General features: G+C 38.3%; 1 protein-coding gene across 1 annotated transcript in view; it reads left to right on the top strand.

The window, feature by feature from the left end:
- Positions 1-14,325, top strand: part of jph3b (junctophilin 3b) — a 36,040-nt gene extending 21,715 nt beyond the window's left edge. Inside the window, exons 2-5 of the mRNA XM_077711871.1 lie at positions 1-331; positions 3,596-3,961; positions 10,707-10,831; positions 13,102-14,325. The exon at positions 1-331 is cut by the window's left edge and continues 156 nt beyond it. Coding sequence (XP_077567997.1) covers positions 1-331; positions 3,596-3,961; positions 10,707-10,831; positions 13,102-14,171 — 1,892 coding nt within the window. The 3' untranslated portion in view covers positions 14,172-14,325. The remainder of the gene's footprint in view (positions 332-3,595; positions 3,962-10,706; positions 10,832-13,101) is intronic.
- The last annotated feature ends 3,175 nt before the right edge of the window (positions 14,326-17,500 follow it).

Raw genomic sequence — 17,500 nt, forward strand, 5'->3', positions numbered from 1 at the left:
TTGACCGGACGGGTGCGGTCGTTCCTGTTCCTCCGCCTGTTCCTGGTACCTTGTCCACCAGCGTCTCAATGTGCAGTACTGGAAGCAGCGGCAGTAGTCCGGCGGTGTCTCGAGGGGGCTTTGTACTGACGGCACACAGTGAAACTGAACTTTTAAAGGGGAAGCGAAAGAGTGGGCTGTTCAGGAGGTCAATTCTGTCAGGGCTCAAACTGAGGAAGTCTGAGTCCAGGAGCTCTTTGGCCTCTCAAAGGTCGAAACAGAGCTCATTCAGGAGTGAAGCTGGGATGAGTACTGTGTCTTCAGCTGCCTCTGATATCAACTCTACCATCAGGTAAGTGGAGTATGAGATGAATCACAGTAAGCAGATATTTTTAAGTACTTAAAGTGCGACTTGGGTCCAGACAAATTTGGGTCAATCATTTTATTGTGCAGGTATACATTGAAATGTATTCACTGTTTATGGTCGCTGGAGCCTCTTTGATCCTCCTGATTTAAAATGTAACGAGCTCCATAATCCCAGAGCTGCCAACCTTCGTCGACCCCATTTCAGGAGTACTCTTGTCACATTTATCCAGTTTATCCAAAGAGAATGCGATTCACGCAAAATCGATATACGCTAAAGTCGCACAAGATGAATCATTCGTCAGAACTTGTATTTCGGATGATTCACAATGCACTCTTGTTACCGAATTCCTCCACTTTACACTGCAGTTGAATCAAGATGGCGGAAGCTGAAGCAAGGGTGTGAATTTCGAGGCATTTAAATTGGAAATTTGGTATTTTTCTGAAATGATTGCTTCAAAAAAATGACAATTTTTGGGGATTTCCGGAGTTTATGGAGGTTGCCTGGAGTCCTAGAGTTTGCATTTGCAGTTGTAAAATCTTGAAATTTTGGAGTAGTTGGCAATTCTGTAATCCACGCAAATATTACTTACCAAGTACCGAGGAACATTGTTTTTTTTTCTAAAATTTTTGCTTTTTGTCAATCACTATGCGAACACTTCACCTTACTCTAATGTTGTTGCGAATGTTGATATTTCCAATTGGTGTTGAGTACACAACCCCCTACATGGGTTGTTAGAATACCCAATTGTAGCAGAATTCCCAGAGTTATAAAGACCACATTAGTTTAATACTTGTAACTATTGACATTTAGTAAATGGCTGACATTTTTCCGCTAGCCTTTGAAATTGCCACTACATTTGTGTCAGCGGTCTTTGATCGCATCTTGTGCTCTTTCACAAATGAGAGCTTTTACTTTCAGCCATCCATCCGTGATCACTCTTTGAGTCGGATTGCCTTTTATTAATTATTACACGATTATTGCCTTTTGTAAGTTGCTCGTTATTTCCCAATAGCAAAGTTTGTTCACCACTTCATAGTGTGTTATCTTTTATTAACGATGTCCTGATTGGAGACTCATTCAGTATTGGCCCGAAACGACTATTTTAAAATTATTAGATTTGGTCACAAGACCAGACCAGTTCTAGTAGTCACGTGTTTTCAGTACCATCGTGTTTTTTTTGGGTGATGTGAATCAAACCACTGTCTCTGTTGAGTGGGACTATACTTCTTTTTTTTTAAACTAATGGTAGTGACAAAGCACTGCGTAATATTTCTAAGGAGATAATTTTTGCAGAGTTATCAGCAGAGCTCAATTTATCACAAAAAATAAAATTTCTCATTTCATTATTTTTATTGGTCTAAAAGAATGGGTATCGAATCAGTATCTGCAAAAAAACATATCTTGATAAAAAAATCAGATCTGTCATTCAAATCAGTGTTTTCTCATCTCAATATTTTTTTCCTTATTTTTACGGCTGCAAAAATATGTTTAATTTTGGCAAAACATAACGTGAAAGAAATCTGCATCAGGACATTTCTAACTTTCTTTAACTGTTTTATTTAAAATGATAAGGATAGAAGTATTGTGGGTAAGTAATGTCTCATTTGATTTTAATCAAATATACTGTGCAACACTAATGTTGCCATACTGAGAAGCAAATCTTTTACATTTCACAACTCTGGTAGCAGTACATATATGAACGTTCTTAAATTATTTTCAGGGGCAGCATTATATGATAAAATCAAAAAAAAAACTTGAAAGTATTTCCAAACCGCTTTTGCTATACATATTTTTTTTGTGTAGCGTATGATGTTTCCCTGAAATGTCATTTAAAAATAATTGGGCATGATAAGTTAGAGGCTGTATGAAGGAAATCATTGATGGTTTTACCAAAGTGTCACAAATATTAGACAAATGAAAGTGTACCCTTTTCAGAGTATTATGCTATGTTTACGAAACATAAGTGCTGTGGACAGTTGGTGTGTATCCTATGTCACAGATTTCTGCAAATCCACGGTGTCGAATTCCAAGTATTAAGGATTGTGGTTTATTTTTAAAGGCACTAAGCAGACTGATAAAGTGCTTTCAACATCACTGTCAGCAGCTCCTTACCTGTTTGTGGGGCAAGTGCCTCATAACACCTTATTAAGCCATTTTTTAAAACCAAAGTGGAAACGCGTGCACACTTGCACTGTTTCAGACTTTTTGTTTAATGAAATGATGGCCTGATAGAGTAGTGATATGTTTTTTTTTTATCCTCTTATACTTTTTGATAGAAACCACACTAATTATAATAATTATTCATGGGAATTCATAAGAATATAGACAATTATTTGGAGATCTGTGGTTATTTACACATATTATCCTGTCAAAAAAAGATTACAAGTTTATGTTGCCATCAGCCGACACACATAAATTATATTATATTTTATACAATTATACTATTACTGCTTACTATTGTGTTTTTCCATTAGCAAATATGAGCAAACAAAAATTACACCCTGGAAAAGTGCCCAGCCAATCGCAGACAAAAGATGAATACGTTGGTTATGAACAGATTACTCTAATGATCCTCATCATTGTTTTCACTGGTATCAGCATTTTGGTGTAGATTTGGAGAAAAACAAAACGCAGACACAAAATAGCAAATGAACATGCAGATTCCAGTTTTGTTGTCAATTGTCCTCTGAATAGTCTTGCAAGATTTAGTGTAGGTGATACTACACATAATATTTTTCACAGTACATCAATTGCAAGTCCTTTATAACTTGTTTATTCCTCTGATTTTTTTAAATTTTAGTTTTAAAATCCCATCTCTACACAACAACAATTCTTTGAATAACAAGTATAACCACTTGATGTATACTTAAACAGCGTATTAAAAAATAAGGATGTACCTAAAATCACATAACTTTTAGAAGATAGGAATTGGGTAAAAAGGTTTTAAAATGTTTCATTTTTACATATAAACTCATTGGCTGCTATTGAACGTGATGGATATCCCATCCATTTTTACTGGGAGGATTATTGCTGTCAATGCCAGCCTTCCCAGTTTAAATAAACATAATGTCTATTGCTGTCAGTGGTGGTGATTGAGTAAAAGGCTACAAGGTACAACAAAGTAATCTAAAGATAAATTAGGGTAGATTTCCGAGGTATCGGATTAGTGCTTGGCATCGACAGATACTGAAAATCAGGTCACTTGAATTTGAACAAAACTAAATCCTTATTGTGGTCATTTTTTTCAAGCCTTGGAGATGCCGATGTGGAACTGGCAGTAGCTGATGATGATGTGGATGCCACAGCAACAGAAACCTACTGTGGGGAGTGGAAAAATGACAAGAGGACTGGATTCGGAGTGAGTCGGAGGTCCGATGGGCTACAATATGAGGGAGAGTGGCTCAGCAACAAACGCCACGGCTATGGCTGCACCGCATTTCCTGACGGCACTAAAGAAGAAGGCAAGTACAAGCAGAACATCCTCGTGAGTGGAAAAAGGAAGAACCTGATCCCGCTCCGGGCCAGCAAAATCAGAGAGAAAGTGGACCGAGCCATGGAGGGAGCACAGAAGGCAGCAGACATCGCACGGCAAAAATCGGAGATTGCTCTGTCAAGGTACTTATTCTTGTTTTGGCCTGTTCTACAAACTTGATGTGCTGTGTCACAACTTCAGTCATTTATTTGGATTCATGAGCTTCATTAATCATACACAATAACTAACATCGATGCCTTCTTAAAATAATCAAAATAAGTTTCCTCACATGTTCCTAAGACATGCATGGCAAGATGATTGGACACTCTAAATTGCCCCTAGTTATGAGTGTAAGCGTGAAGGGTTGTTTATCTTTTTGTGCCCTGCAATTGGCTGGCTACCAATTCAGGATGCCCCCTCCGCCTCTGGTCCGAAGTCACCTGGGATAGGCTCCAGCACGTCCCATGACCCTAGTGAGGATAAAGCGGTTTCAGAAAATGAGATGAGATTTATTTTTATCATTGAATGTTTGTCCTATTTTAATGCTTCATATATAGGGTCCGGTCGATGAGTGGTTAGTTTGTAGGCCTCATAGTTCTGAGATTGAGAGTTTGTTCCTAGGTCCTGACCTTCCTCTGTGGAGTTTTGGTTTTCTCCCTGGGCTTGCGTGGGTTTTCTTTAGGTACTCTGGTCTCCTCCCACATCCCAAAGACATGCTTGGTAAGCAGGTTGGACACTCTAAATTGCTCCTAGGTATAAATGTGAGCGTGAATGATCGTCTGTCTCCCTGTCCTCAATTGACCGGGCACTAATTCAAGGTGTCCCTCGCCTGGTTTCCGTAGTTGATGCTTCCCTGGTTGATGAGTTTATGACTTGGACACACCGCAGCCCTCAATCTTAAACTTGAGTGATCCACATGCAAACATCAAATACAACAGCTTAAAGAAAATTCAAAAGTGAACGTGTTTGTACAAATTTCCTAACAACAGTTTACATGTACTATTGACCACATACTACAACCATTCCCTGTATTTCATGTTATACTATGAGTGTTTGATCTCGCTTCATCTTGTGGGCCGTGGCTCCACGTCCTACTGTCGGATCAGTGTGGCAGAATTGTTTATTATGTTATCCCTGCCTGATTAGGGACAGGATTATTGTTAAAGTGGAAGTAGGATTAGGGAGGTTATAGTACAAGTCTTACGCCAAATGACGCGAGACCATCTGGGTCTCTGTTAGCCTGTGATCACTCTCTTGAAGAGCAACGAGAAACCACCCAAACCAGGATGTATTTTTTTCAAGTGTGTGATCTCATTAGACCTCCACTGTTGCAATGCTCTGGTAGTTTCGGGTTCAAATCCCACTCTGGTGGGGTGGGGGAATCACTACTAGTTGGGTGAGCTGGAGATGGTAATTTACTCACTGTTTATTGGTAAGGGGCTATCTCCAAAATAGCCAAGAAACTACTAACAACTAATCTAATTACATAGTCGCCTCGTGTAAAACAAATAAAAAGTAGCCATTGTCAAATCCTGAATTTAACCGGGCTTAGTCACAGTTAATTGCACTGAGCACCTCACGATGACATCCAGTTACTGCTGGTCAATCAAGAAATAATTCAAATTGAGTTTGCCTGACAAAATCAGGTTGGACAACTGGAAAAAAAAACGAACACAGAAAACAATAACTGATAAAATTCCACGATTTTGAAATATTTATGAACATATAATAATTATGGTAAGTATCAGCAAACAATATTGAAAGGGTTACTAAGCCTTCATAAATCTTAAGGTGGTTCCACAATGAGACCAATTATCCTCAGATGTAGAAAACATGAGAAAGTAGAGGAACATTGACCGCTCAATTTCCTCAATTAATCAGTTTGAAAGACTTAGTAAGACAAATAGCACAAATGGCCAATTTCCAAGCTAAAAACCATTGCTGCTTGAAAAGAAAATTTGCAAAAGGTCCATCTTACTTTGGTGAATGAAACAAACAAATTAAAACCTCTGAATCATTCTCCAGATGTCCGGGAGAATATTTTATGGCCTGATAAGAAAAACTTTTTATACCGTTTCTGCAGTATTACAATGATCCGTCATCGTAAACACTTGAATTCGTTGATGGTGCTGAGGGTGTTCCAACCAATTATCTGTAGTAATTTCTAAAAAAAAAAGGCAAATACTTTTACATCGCATTGTTTGTGGGACTGCAAAGGAAATGCAGAGTCAGGTTATCCATTACCTTCATAAGCATACTTGTTTACGATCCTCCCACCGCTGCATGAAAGAAAATACATGAGCTGAATTAGGAAAAGGCCAATCCTATTAGACTTGATGACTATGTTAAAGGCACTCACAACCACAGTAACCACACTTCTAACACAACACCAAGAAGAATTAATGGAACATTTTCATTCTTTTTTCAGCCATCATGTGTTTTTCCAGAGCCAGGAATTTAGTAATGAATCATTTTCTGTTAGAACCGAAACAAAAACATCAAACATGCATCCACCCAAACCAGATTTTTTTGGTCTTATTTCCATGGACAACTAAATTAGTTTATCTTTATCTTGTGCCTAATGCGCCTTGCTTAAAAAAAAAAAGGAATACATACTACTAACATCGTTTGTATGTGGTAGGCAACAGTGTCCTTGGATGAAGACAAATAGGTAAAACTCCACTTCACACTTAACTTTTCCCCCCAAAAAATCACAAGGGTATTTTATACTGTGCTTTAATTTACGCTTATTTAAATGCTACCAATGGGACACTTCAAGGTTTGTTTGTGCTTAGCACCATACTTGCCAAACACAACACATACGGTGGGGCAAATAAGTATTTAGTCAACTACCAATTGTGCAAGTTATCCTACTTGAAAAGATTAGAAAGGCCTGTAATTGTCAACATGGGTAAACCTCAACCATGAGAGACAGAATGTGGAATTTTTTTTAGAAAATCACATTGTTTCATTTTTAAAGAATGTATTTGCAAATCATGGTGGAAAATAAGTATTTGGTGAATACCAAAAGTTCATCTCAATACTTTATGTAGCTCATCTTCAATGTCCTTGCAGATTTTCCTTGGAGATTTTCACTCAAAATCTCTTTCCTTTACACAGATCAGTCATCTTGGTCCTTGTGCCGAAAAAACGGCCCCTTATTTTCCATTCTAATTTGGAAATCAATTCTTTAAAAATCAAACAATGTGATTTTCAGTTTTTTCCCCTCCATATGCTGTCTCTTATGGTTTACCAATGTTGACAATTACAGCCCTCGCTAATCTTTTCAAGTAGGAGAACTTGCACAATTGGTGGTTGACTAACTACTTATTTGCCCCACTGTACAGAGACAATATCATAGATAGAAATCTTTGTAGTGGAAACCAATCTGACTTACTGCTGGTTGGACAGACACCAAACTAGGCTCCAGAACTCTTTGCAACCCCCATTGAAGATTAGTGGCACAGAAAATGAATGAAGAATGAAAAAAAACGGTCCCAGTCAGCTGCCATAACACATGGAATGTAGATTTATTTGACTTCTTTTAATGCTGGGAGAGTTTTTATGTGCCCTAAAGAAGGCAACAAAATATTTCTGTTGCGATTGTTTGCACCGTGGATTTGATATAAAAATATAGTTGGGACAGATCAAACTTAGCAAATGGGGATACAATAAATGATTGAATATAAATACTACCTTACCTAAGGTAGCATCATAAAGCTGTGACAATTTCATTTACCAATGTGACAACCTGTGGAAAAGGGATTCATCAACTAATCTATTTGACAAGAAGAGGGAGGACAGGTGAAAACAGGGTAGGAGACGCAGGGTTGTTGCAAAGGTAATTCTACTGATGTAAACTACAAAACCAATATTAAGACTAATGAGTTTTGAATCTTGGTTAATTTATATCCTAATATTCACTGTATCATTTTAGTGCAGGCACAAGTGGCTAAATGCCATGTTTCTAATGATGCTTATTTGTAAGTGACACTTACTGGGCGTACCCAGTCTTTCACCATTGTGAGTCATTCGGCAATTGGAAACCTTGGGCAGGCAACAGAGGAAGGGACAGGCAGCTACCTTTTCATCCTAAAGTCGCAAATCCAGAAATCCAACACATACTTGAGTCCTACATTTGCCTTATTGTGGGGGGTTACCACCCTTGTTAAAAACTGTCGCCCCACATTAGTGCTTCTTTATCCTCAACATTTTTCACAAGGATTCATTAATACCTTAATGGCAGCCATCAGTTGTAAAACTTCCTTCAGCAAATCAAGAATACATTTCTACACTATCATTAGAATTTTTCTCCGCCGCTTGGAGACATTGCCAGATTCTTTGGAAGGTGCAGTGTTTTTCTCGCCTCCTTGAAATAAAGTACTATAGTCTTTAACTCTGGAGTAATAACTATGAGTACTGCAATGATGAAATGGAGTAATGTACTAATACAAGCCAAGGCAATATCAGATGCCCAAAAACTTCCTCAAATGGTGTATCACTCATTCATTCACAGCCAAGCAAATAGTACACAGCATAAGACATCCATTACCATATTTACTCGTATATAAGCCGCCTGCGCGGGCATGTCGTGTTTTGATGCGCATATAAGCAATATAATACAATATCACGTAAGAGCACAGCAAGTGAACACAAAAAAAGTTAAGAAGCTGCAACTTCACATAAAATTGTTTCAATGGATAATGAGTAGAATCCTGACAGTCTTAAAAATGTAACGTTTCTTCAAATAAATGAAGGATTTGCTTTCACTCCGTGAAGAACAACTAAAACAACACAAATGAAAATTTGGCATTTCATAAAATATTTCTCCTGAGGTTAATTATAGCCCCATGGCAACCAAAACCTTTTTTTTTAATTTAAAATGTACCCCCGATTCAGTCATCATTTTTTCGTTCGATGAAAGCGTCTTTTATGCGAGTAAATACGGTACTCATAGTATGCATAGCATGATGTATGATCTCATATTTGTTCCTATTAAACTTATGTAATATTTATTCCTTTTAAGTGGTTCAGTTAAGCTGTATGTTGTTATTAGGAGGAGTGACTTTTTAATGTTTTAGCCTAAGAAATACTTATTTCACCACAAAAAATGACAGTTTGGAGTAAATATGCACAGTTTGAATATGAGGTAAAAAATAATAAGTAATGCAATCAGGTAATCTGCAATATAGCGACTTACATCACATTTACAGTTTGTTTCCTAGTTGTACGGTAATGAAAAGAGTCTGTCCAATAGTCGTAAAACAGTCATTGCGCTAGCTCTCCTTCACCTCCTTTTATTTAACACAGGAGTCCTTTAAGTGTGTCTGTAATTAAGCTGTTTCACAATTAATGATAATGATTCACTGATGTTGAATAAGACTTGTTTCCCTGTGTGCTTCCTCTTATCAAAGACACCTTTGAGTCTCTTCTTTATTATCTTCTTCCCTTTCTTTCTTATCACATTTCTTTCTCTCTTCTTCCTTTCCTGTTTGTCTAAAAGGGATCGAGTGGTATAATTATGCATACATTGATCTCGTACTTTATTTCAATGCATTGAATTATTGTTGCAGTAACAGGTGGGGAGTGATGTGTCATACTGCAAGTAATGAGAAAGGTGTAGAGACATTTTTTTGTCTTTTGTTGTATGGACCAGGATTAAAAGGAGAAGACTGATTATGAGTCAGGTATTTTTTGTGTTAGAAATCCTACCTTTACTACAATTGCCCTCCAAAAAAATTGTAAGAAAAGTATTCATGCCACCCACCCATGCGGATGTGGTTTGAAATTGGCGTGTGCCTCCCATTGTGTGGTAGGCAATAGAGTGTGGATCAGGGTAAAGAGAAACAAAGAGGCAGCAAGGTGAAAATCAATGTCTTACAACATGCAACACTGCATCAATACGCCTCCTGCACCTTGTGAGCAAAAGGAAGCTAGAGAGAGAGAGAGGGTGGGGTGTGGTGAGGGATTGGGGGAGATGTCTGCTTGACGAGTCATCTCGCCATATGCCCCATTGCAATAGCATGAAGTGGTTTGCCATAATAAGACTGTGTCTGATAAATACTACCAGCAATGTATGTTAACAAAAATACGAAGTCTGATATCGGTTGTGGCATGGTGAATGAATGGTGCCTCACAGTAAGGAAGATTTGGATGCAATTCTGGCATTTGTCCTTTCAGTCTGAATTCGATGGGCTACTGACTTCTTCCTCATTGACTCTAGATGTTTTTTTCTTAAATCACAATATGCTTTATCACACACACTTGTAACATCACCCCACTAATCATTGCGCATTTCTCATATGCAGCCAAAATTAACGTTGATGTTAATAAATCATTTAATTTACAAGCAGAGCATTTGTTTATACCACACTATAAGGCTCCCCTTCAATGAATGGCTTATCTGAAAATTTGTTTCATATATAAGGCGGTACAAGATTATAAGACGCTGTGATAGTAGTGGTGGTGCTAGTGGTAGTAGTAGTATTAGTAGTAGTAGCACCTAGTGGTTAAGAGTTGTGTTGTACATAATCTAGATGGAGCTGTGCTATAGGGAATTTCATACAACGATTAACCAATACTGATCGACAGATAAAAGGCATTGGATTATATGGCACACTGCCAGCTTTTGAAAAATTGAAATCTTTTGGTTGCGCCTTATAGTACGGAAAATACAATACTTCTGATTTTCATCAGAGTCAAACTGCTTTTTATTACCAAGTCATTTACAAATTTCAGGGTTAATACACTTTTCATCCCACTGTTATTACGGTTGGCCTATTTGTATTATCATCGTATCATCCTAGGGCAATTACATGCCTGCAATGTCTTTCATCTTGTTCGAAAATGGATTTTGTATAATATCCTATTTTTCTTTTTCGGTTTCAGAACGGCTCATGCACAGGGTAAAGCAGAGGCCGCTATTGGAGCAGCTCAGAAAGCTCAAGAGGAGAGTCGCATGGCCAGAGTCACTGCCAAGCAGTTCTCTCCATCATTCCAGCAGCCAGGAAACGGTGCGTTCAAACACACAGAGGATTTACTGATAACGATTGGCCTAACACACCTATCCATGTCCGCTTCAATTAAAATCAATTAGCCGCAGCATTTTTTTTAGATGGGTGCTTTACAATCAAAGGTTTTGTATTTGAATCTTCCTATAGCTTTTTGTTTGCATTTTCTACCAGCATGCACTGTTTTTTGTGCTCTACTTCAGTTTGCCCACAAACAAAAACTGATCGTTATCAATATTATTTGTTTTTGCAATAATGAAAACAACAATGTTTGCTCATACATATATAGCCTGTGATTAACAGACCTATTCAATGTATGTACTCATATATCCTCTCTTTTGCCTTAACTCAGTTGGGAATGACTTTAACTTCTTTGTGAATATGAACAACAGATTGGACAATAGAAAATATTTAAAGCTGGCTAGCTAATGGTTTGTTTCTGACTTTGGAGAGCGCCTGTTTCTGTCTCAGCATGGCTGTTTCCCATTTCACAGAGAAAAGTCCATAACAGCATGCTTGTGATAAAGGTCTCTGTCCACAAGCCTGTGCTTTTCTACAAAGTAGCTTTGTCAGCCACACCTATAACACTGCAGGTAGCCCAACCACCCCATATTGTGCTTAACACAGCGACACACATGCGCAGACACGGACACGTTACTTGACACTACTACTTCTACACTACTGTCCGCCTTTTTCTGGACTATAAGTCACATTTTTGAGGGAAATTTATTTGATAAAATCCAACACCAAAAACATACTTGTCATCTTGAAAGGCAATTTAAAATTAAAGGAAAAAAATATCGTATTTTCTGGACTATAAAGTGCACCTGAGTATTAGTCGCACCGGCCAAAAAATGCATGATTAAGAAGGGAAAAAAACATATATTTGTTGCACTGGATTATAAGGGGAAATCTTTTTGATAAAATCCAACACCAAAAAACATACATGTCACCTTGAAAGGGAATTTAGAATTAAAATAAAATAGAGAACAACAGGCTGAATAAGTGTACAGTATAATAACGTTACATGACTGACATGCCTTGTAATTTCAGTAACGACGTAACATATAAAGATTTATTTAGATAACTATAGCATAAAGAAGATGCTAACAGGTTTACCGAACTATCAGTTTCACTCCTAATCAGTAAATCCAATGAAATCTTCATCCTCGGTGTAACTTTTAAACAACTGCCCAAACTCGGTAGGTAGACGCAATTGAGCTTTTTTTTTTGTTTTCTTCGTTTCAGTAAGAATACGGGATGAATAAAGTTATTCAATCCAATCCAAGAGTAACCTCCGCTTTTCGCCAGTCCCTTACAATTTTCTCGCTAACTCCGAACTTTCTTCCTGCTGCTCGATAACCATTTCCAGCTGCATATTTCCCTATTTGGAAATAACGTGAAATGATATAATAATGTGTTAATAATTTCACAAGTTGCACCAGACAACAAACTATGAAAAAAAATTGCGATTTATAATCCGAAAAATGCAGTAAATAGAATTTGTAATGGATGTAAAAACTAAACCTATCCTAAATTACAGGTTGTTGTTATATGTAAAGTGAGACCAATAATTCCAAATGTTTTCTATTATCAAAGTCACAAAAAACACAGCAGCATGTTTGTGACTTTGTACATGGATTTTCTGCAAAAAATGCAACATTTAGAATTTTTTAAACCTATTATGTTTGACTGCGGCTCAGTGGTTGAGTGACTAGCGCGTCGACCTCACAGTTCTTTGATCCCAGGTCGGCCCTCCTGTGCGGAGTTTGCATGAGAGCGTGTGTGTTTTCTCCGGGTACTCCGGTTTACTCCCACATCGAAAAAAAAACGCTGGGCAGGCTGGTTGAAGTCTCTAAAATCCCTCCTAAGTATGAGTATGAGCGCGAATGGTTGTCCGTCTACTTGTGCCTTACAAATGGCTGATATTTCCTCCCAAAAAAATTCATGTTTGGGTTACTTTCAGACTTTATTATAACACTTTGTCAGAAAAGGCTGAAGGGACATTTCAGTGCATTTAGTGCAAGTTATCGGTGCAAAATAATGGCCAAAACTATTTTATATCCTATTTCTGTTGTGTGCCATAAAGGTTCAGTGTGCTTAAATATTGCATTTTTTTTGCACGGCAACGCGCCCGTAACATAACATAAACAATTTACAATATCTGCGAGTGTTCAGATTATTTTATGAGAAATCTACACAAAATTGTGCTGCTATTCCTTTGTAATAGTAAAATAAGAAAACCCAATGCTAAGTTCCCTTCTCTTTTGCAGGCATGGAAGTGCAACGTCCAAAGTGTCAGGTGTCCAGCGAGGTGGAGGGCGAGGGCTTGTCCAGTAGCGCCGGAACGGCAGACAGCCCCGACCTCTACGTGAGGAGCACAGGCTCGGATGATCCCTCCAACGCCACACCTGATCTCAGTCCTCCTTCTTCCTCACCGCCTCACAGTCCTCCCGCCTTAATTCGCCCATCACAGCGCAACAAAAGTGCCCGCTTCCACCGACAGACTGCAGTTGACCACGGGGACAAGGGGAAAGAAGGGGTAGAGCGGGGTGAGAAAGAAGGGCCTGGGGGACATGCAGAAATCCAGGTGTTGATAGAAGGGGGTAACAAGGAAGGCCAAATTGGAGAAGGAAAGGTGGAGTACATGCGGGCAAAAAGCTGGAGCGAAGACAAAAGCAAAGGGGTCTTCCACAAAGGGGGTGAGGGGGCGAGCGGACAAGGAATGAGCAGGACCAACGGGCATAAACACAGCTCCTCCAATCACAAACCTCGGGACCCTGGCTCATCTAATCACAAACAAGCCAGGGGAGACAGATGGACGGAGACATCGTCTTCTGTCTCTTGGACGTCTGGGCACAGGGGGGCGCACAGCAGGGGAGGGCGGCTTCTCGAGCAGGATGAAGAGAAAATGAGCAATTATGAAATGGAGATGAAGCCTTTACAGCCCAGAGACTCCACCACCCACAAGCCCCATGGGCACGGGGAGGAGAAGCACGGGCACGGCCGTTCTTGCGGAGAGGGGCGCTCGCACACACTGCAGCGACAGAGGCATAAGAACCGAGATGGGCGGGAGGGAAAGGAAGGCAAAGAGTGCAGAGAAGTAAAAGAGCAGCTGGAGAGCGGACGATCGGGTGATAAAATGGATTCTCTGCCTATACGACGGGATCTCACCCTCTCGCCCGCTCTGAAATCCTCTCCCATCGCACCTGAGCAACAAGATCATGCTCTCATACAGCGCAAAGGCCACTCAGTAAGACCCTCACACTGCAGTACACACCAGAAAACTCCATTCCATAACATCTTTGTGCAGATTACACGGATTATACTGAATCAGTTTTAATGACAAGGGGCCAAATTCAACGTATTTATTTAGACATACAAACCGTATTTAATCTGAAATAAATAAATAGAACCTTTATTAACTGTGGATGCGAAATTTGAGGCAACATTTTAATGCAGTAATAGAACTGTATATTGAAACCTAAATATAATACATTTTCATCCACTCCATCTCCTAAAAGTTAAAGTATGCTTTAATGTAATTTTTCTAGGAGCTGACCAATGATAGATTATGCAAGTAGGATTAAATAATATGGCTTCATGGCGATTAATCACGGTTCATAAATTGTTTTACACACAATCCAAAAATTATAAATGTAATTAATATCTAGCACATTTATTTGTAATGTACTTTCTATTGAGGCATATTGCTCTTAATTTAATCTAGGAGTCAAAGAGTCTAATCAAAATAAAAAAAAAATAAAGCGGTGCTAGAGGTCGTGTCAACACCGCAGTGACGCTCCTATTGGTCCGTTCGGGACTCGTCTCTCTCACCATCGGTTTCCATATTTTACCTCCAAGGTTAGAGGAAAGCCACATATGGTTCCCGAGCCATAGGTTCCCTACCCCTAATCTAATATATCATGATTCCACAATCGAGTAAATGACGATAACTTTTTCATGTCGTTAAATGTCACATAAGAGCGTCACTCCACACGCATTAAAATAATCCTCACAGTCAAAAGATCTAGTTTTTGCAAAAAATGCATGCATTGTACAAACAAAAGATTTGTTAGATTATTTTATTTTATGAATCTTGCAACCTTAAACATCTTTAGTCATCAGATAAATGACATTAAACCTGTGAATCTAGGGTGATAAATTAGTAGCATTCAGGGAATTAAAACAGTAAAACACACCACTATGATTCAATACCCACCTAAAACCGCTCTGTGTTTGCATAAATTCACATTCCTCCATCACACTGCTTCACTTCAATACTGTTGAAGATCTTATGTAGTAGATCAGCAGTTGTTTTTTGTTGTTGTTGCATCAACCTGCTTAACACATGCACAGACAAACAGGCCCAGAAAAAAAGCCCTTAGTCCTCTCTGCACCTTAGTAACAGCAGATTGGCAAAGTAGGCCTTCCTCTCAGATGGCTCCCTATTGGTTTACTAGCGCTCTGTTGCTAGGCAACAGCTTATGCCTGGCTCCGGCAACGTCCAATCGGTGCTTGGGTGTCAGCAACAGTGGTGGGGGTATTTGCAGCTGCAGAGAACCAAGCGGGATTTGTGCAAAGCAGGTTCACAGCCTACCCTGTTATCGTCATACTGAGCTAAATAGACGCAGAATGCTGCAACACGCTGGCCATGAAGACATTCCTCCCAGAACAACTTGATTACTTGATTAATTAAACTTTAGCTGGAAGGGACTTGGCTCCTCAGTAATATATTTTATATACTCAAATTCTAATGATGTGAGGATGTTGTGTAAATCAGTAAAAACAGAATACTACAATGATTTGAATAACATTCTCACCTTTGATTTATATTCAAGTAAAGAGAATACAGGGACAAGATATGTAAATTCAAATTTTAAGCCTGCAACATATTCATAAAACTAACTGTGTGACAGCCACATTAGCCCTTTTGGTATGCGGATAAAATCTTTCGGTTTAACATCCATGTCATGGAAACTATAGCCTAAACCCACACCAATCCTATATGCTGTTTTTTGAATTTCGGACTCATAATCTGAATGGTCCTTTTACTCTAAATATCTACATTACAAAAGACTATTCAAAATGTGGATCCATTACAGCAGTGTTTTTCAACCTTTTTTGAGCTGTGGCACACTTTCCATTGAAAAAATCTCAAGGGACACCATCATCTGAAAATCTTTTTATTTAAAACTATGTCGCCTATTTTAACAATAGTCATTCTGATCAAGGTTTTATCAGCAGGAATCACATAAACCTCCAAAATTATTCCAAAATCTAAATTTTCACTCCGACCTAATGTCACCAAAAGTCGTTGTCTGCGGACCCTAAACACCTTCTGGTTCGAGTGATGCAAAAATAAATAATGTAATGATTTTAATCATCATTTTATGACTTTTCTCCAATTATCACTTCAATCTCTTAATATTAAGCCCCAAAAAATGTGCTCATCATCAAAGATTGATGCCCTAGAAACCAAACAACTTCCAGATCATGAGAAAAATAAGTAAAATGACTGTTTCCCAATTTGAATCTTGTAATAGTATAATCTATAATTTAACGTAACAGTTAAATTTTAATCTTGTTATATTCATATTAATTTTTCTCTCTGAATATTACATTGTATGACTTCTTGCAATTTCCCACAGCACACTTGACCATTGCTGACAACACAGGGGTTGTGAAACACTGCATTACACCACAGCAATTTTCTGGTCGTACATTGAATGATCTAAATAGAACGTTTATTTAAATAGATTGCATTATTTTTTTTAAATTACAAATATTTTTAGAATGGAGATTTGTGTTTCCTCAAAACTATTCAAGCATATTAATAATTTGATATAATAGAAGTAAAAAAAAGCTGATGTAATGTCCAGACTCTGCTCAGGATATGAGAGATACTGTACAAATAGTGGAATGTGTTTTATGATAAATATACGTACTTTGTTAAAGAAAAAAATAGAAATAAAACCAGCCATTCAATGACGGGACAATATGATAATCACATTCTTAAACATAATATGATTTATTTTACCAATGCAACTTGGACACTCATGAGAAAACGCTTCATATTGGTCATGGAGTATCCATTCAAACCAGTGTGTAACACAGTGCTTTTACTGTGTAGATAGGGAGAGTTCAATCTGCCAGAAGGATTTTATCCACCTGTGGCTTGATGATATGTTACTGATCTGGGATAAGCCCATTTAGAGTTCATCAGTAGAAACCTCATTATCACACATTCATTTGCAATAGCATTTCAGTACTACTGTAATGACTTATATTGTATTTTATATACTTTATATTCATTACAAAGACTGCCATAAGGGTCTTTGATCGAATGAATACAATACTATATACACATTTAACACAATCAATTCCATTTGAAGTCATAAAAACATATAAAGCAGTTTTCTATTTATACATTAATATTCCTACATAATTATAGTGTGGCGATTGAGCTTGTGTGGGTTTTTTCCGGGTACTCCGATTTCCTTTCACATCCAAAAAACATGCAGGGTAGGCTGATTGAACACTTTAAATTGCCCCTAGGTATGAGTATAAGCGTGGATGGTTGTTTGTCTCCCTGTGCCCTGTGATTGGCTGGCCACCAACAAACGATGACACCCCCCCCCCCCCCCCTTTCCCCCTCCTCGGTCTCGGTAG

This window comes from Stigmatopora nigra, chromosome 2 (genome assembly GCF_051989575.1).
Source record: "Stigmatopora nigra isolate UIUO_SnigA chromosome 2, RoL_Snig_1.1, whole genome shotgun sequence".
Lineage (NCBI taxonomy): Eukaryota > Metazoa > Chordata > Actinopteri > Syngnathiformes > Syngnathidae > Stigmatopora > Stigmatopora nigra.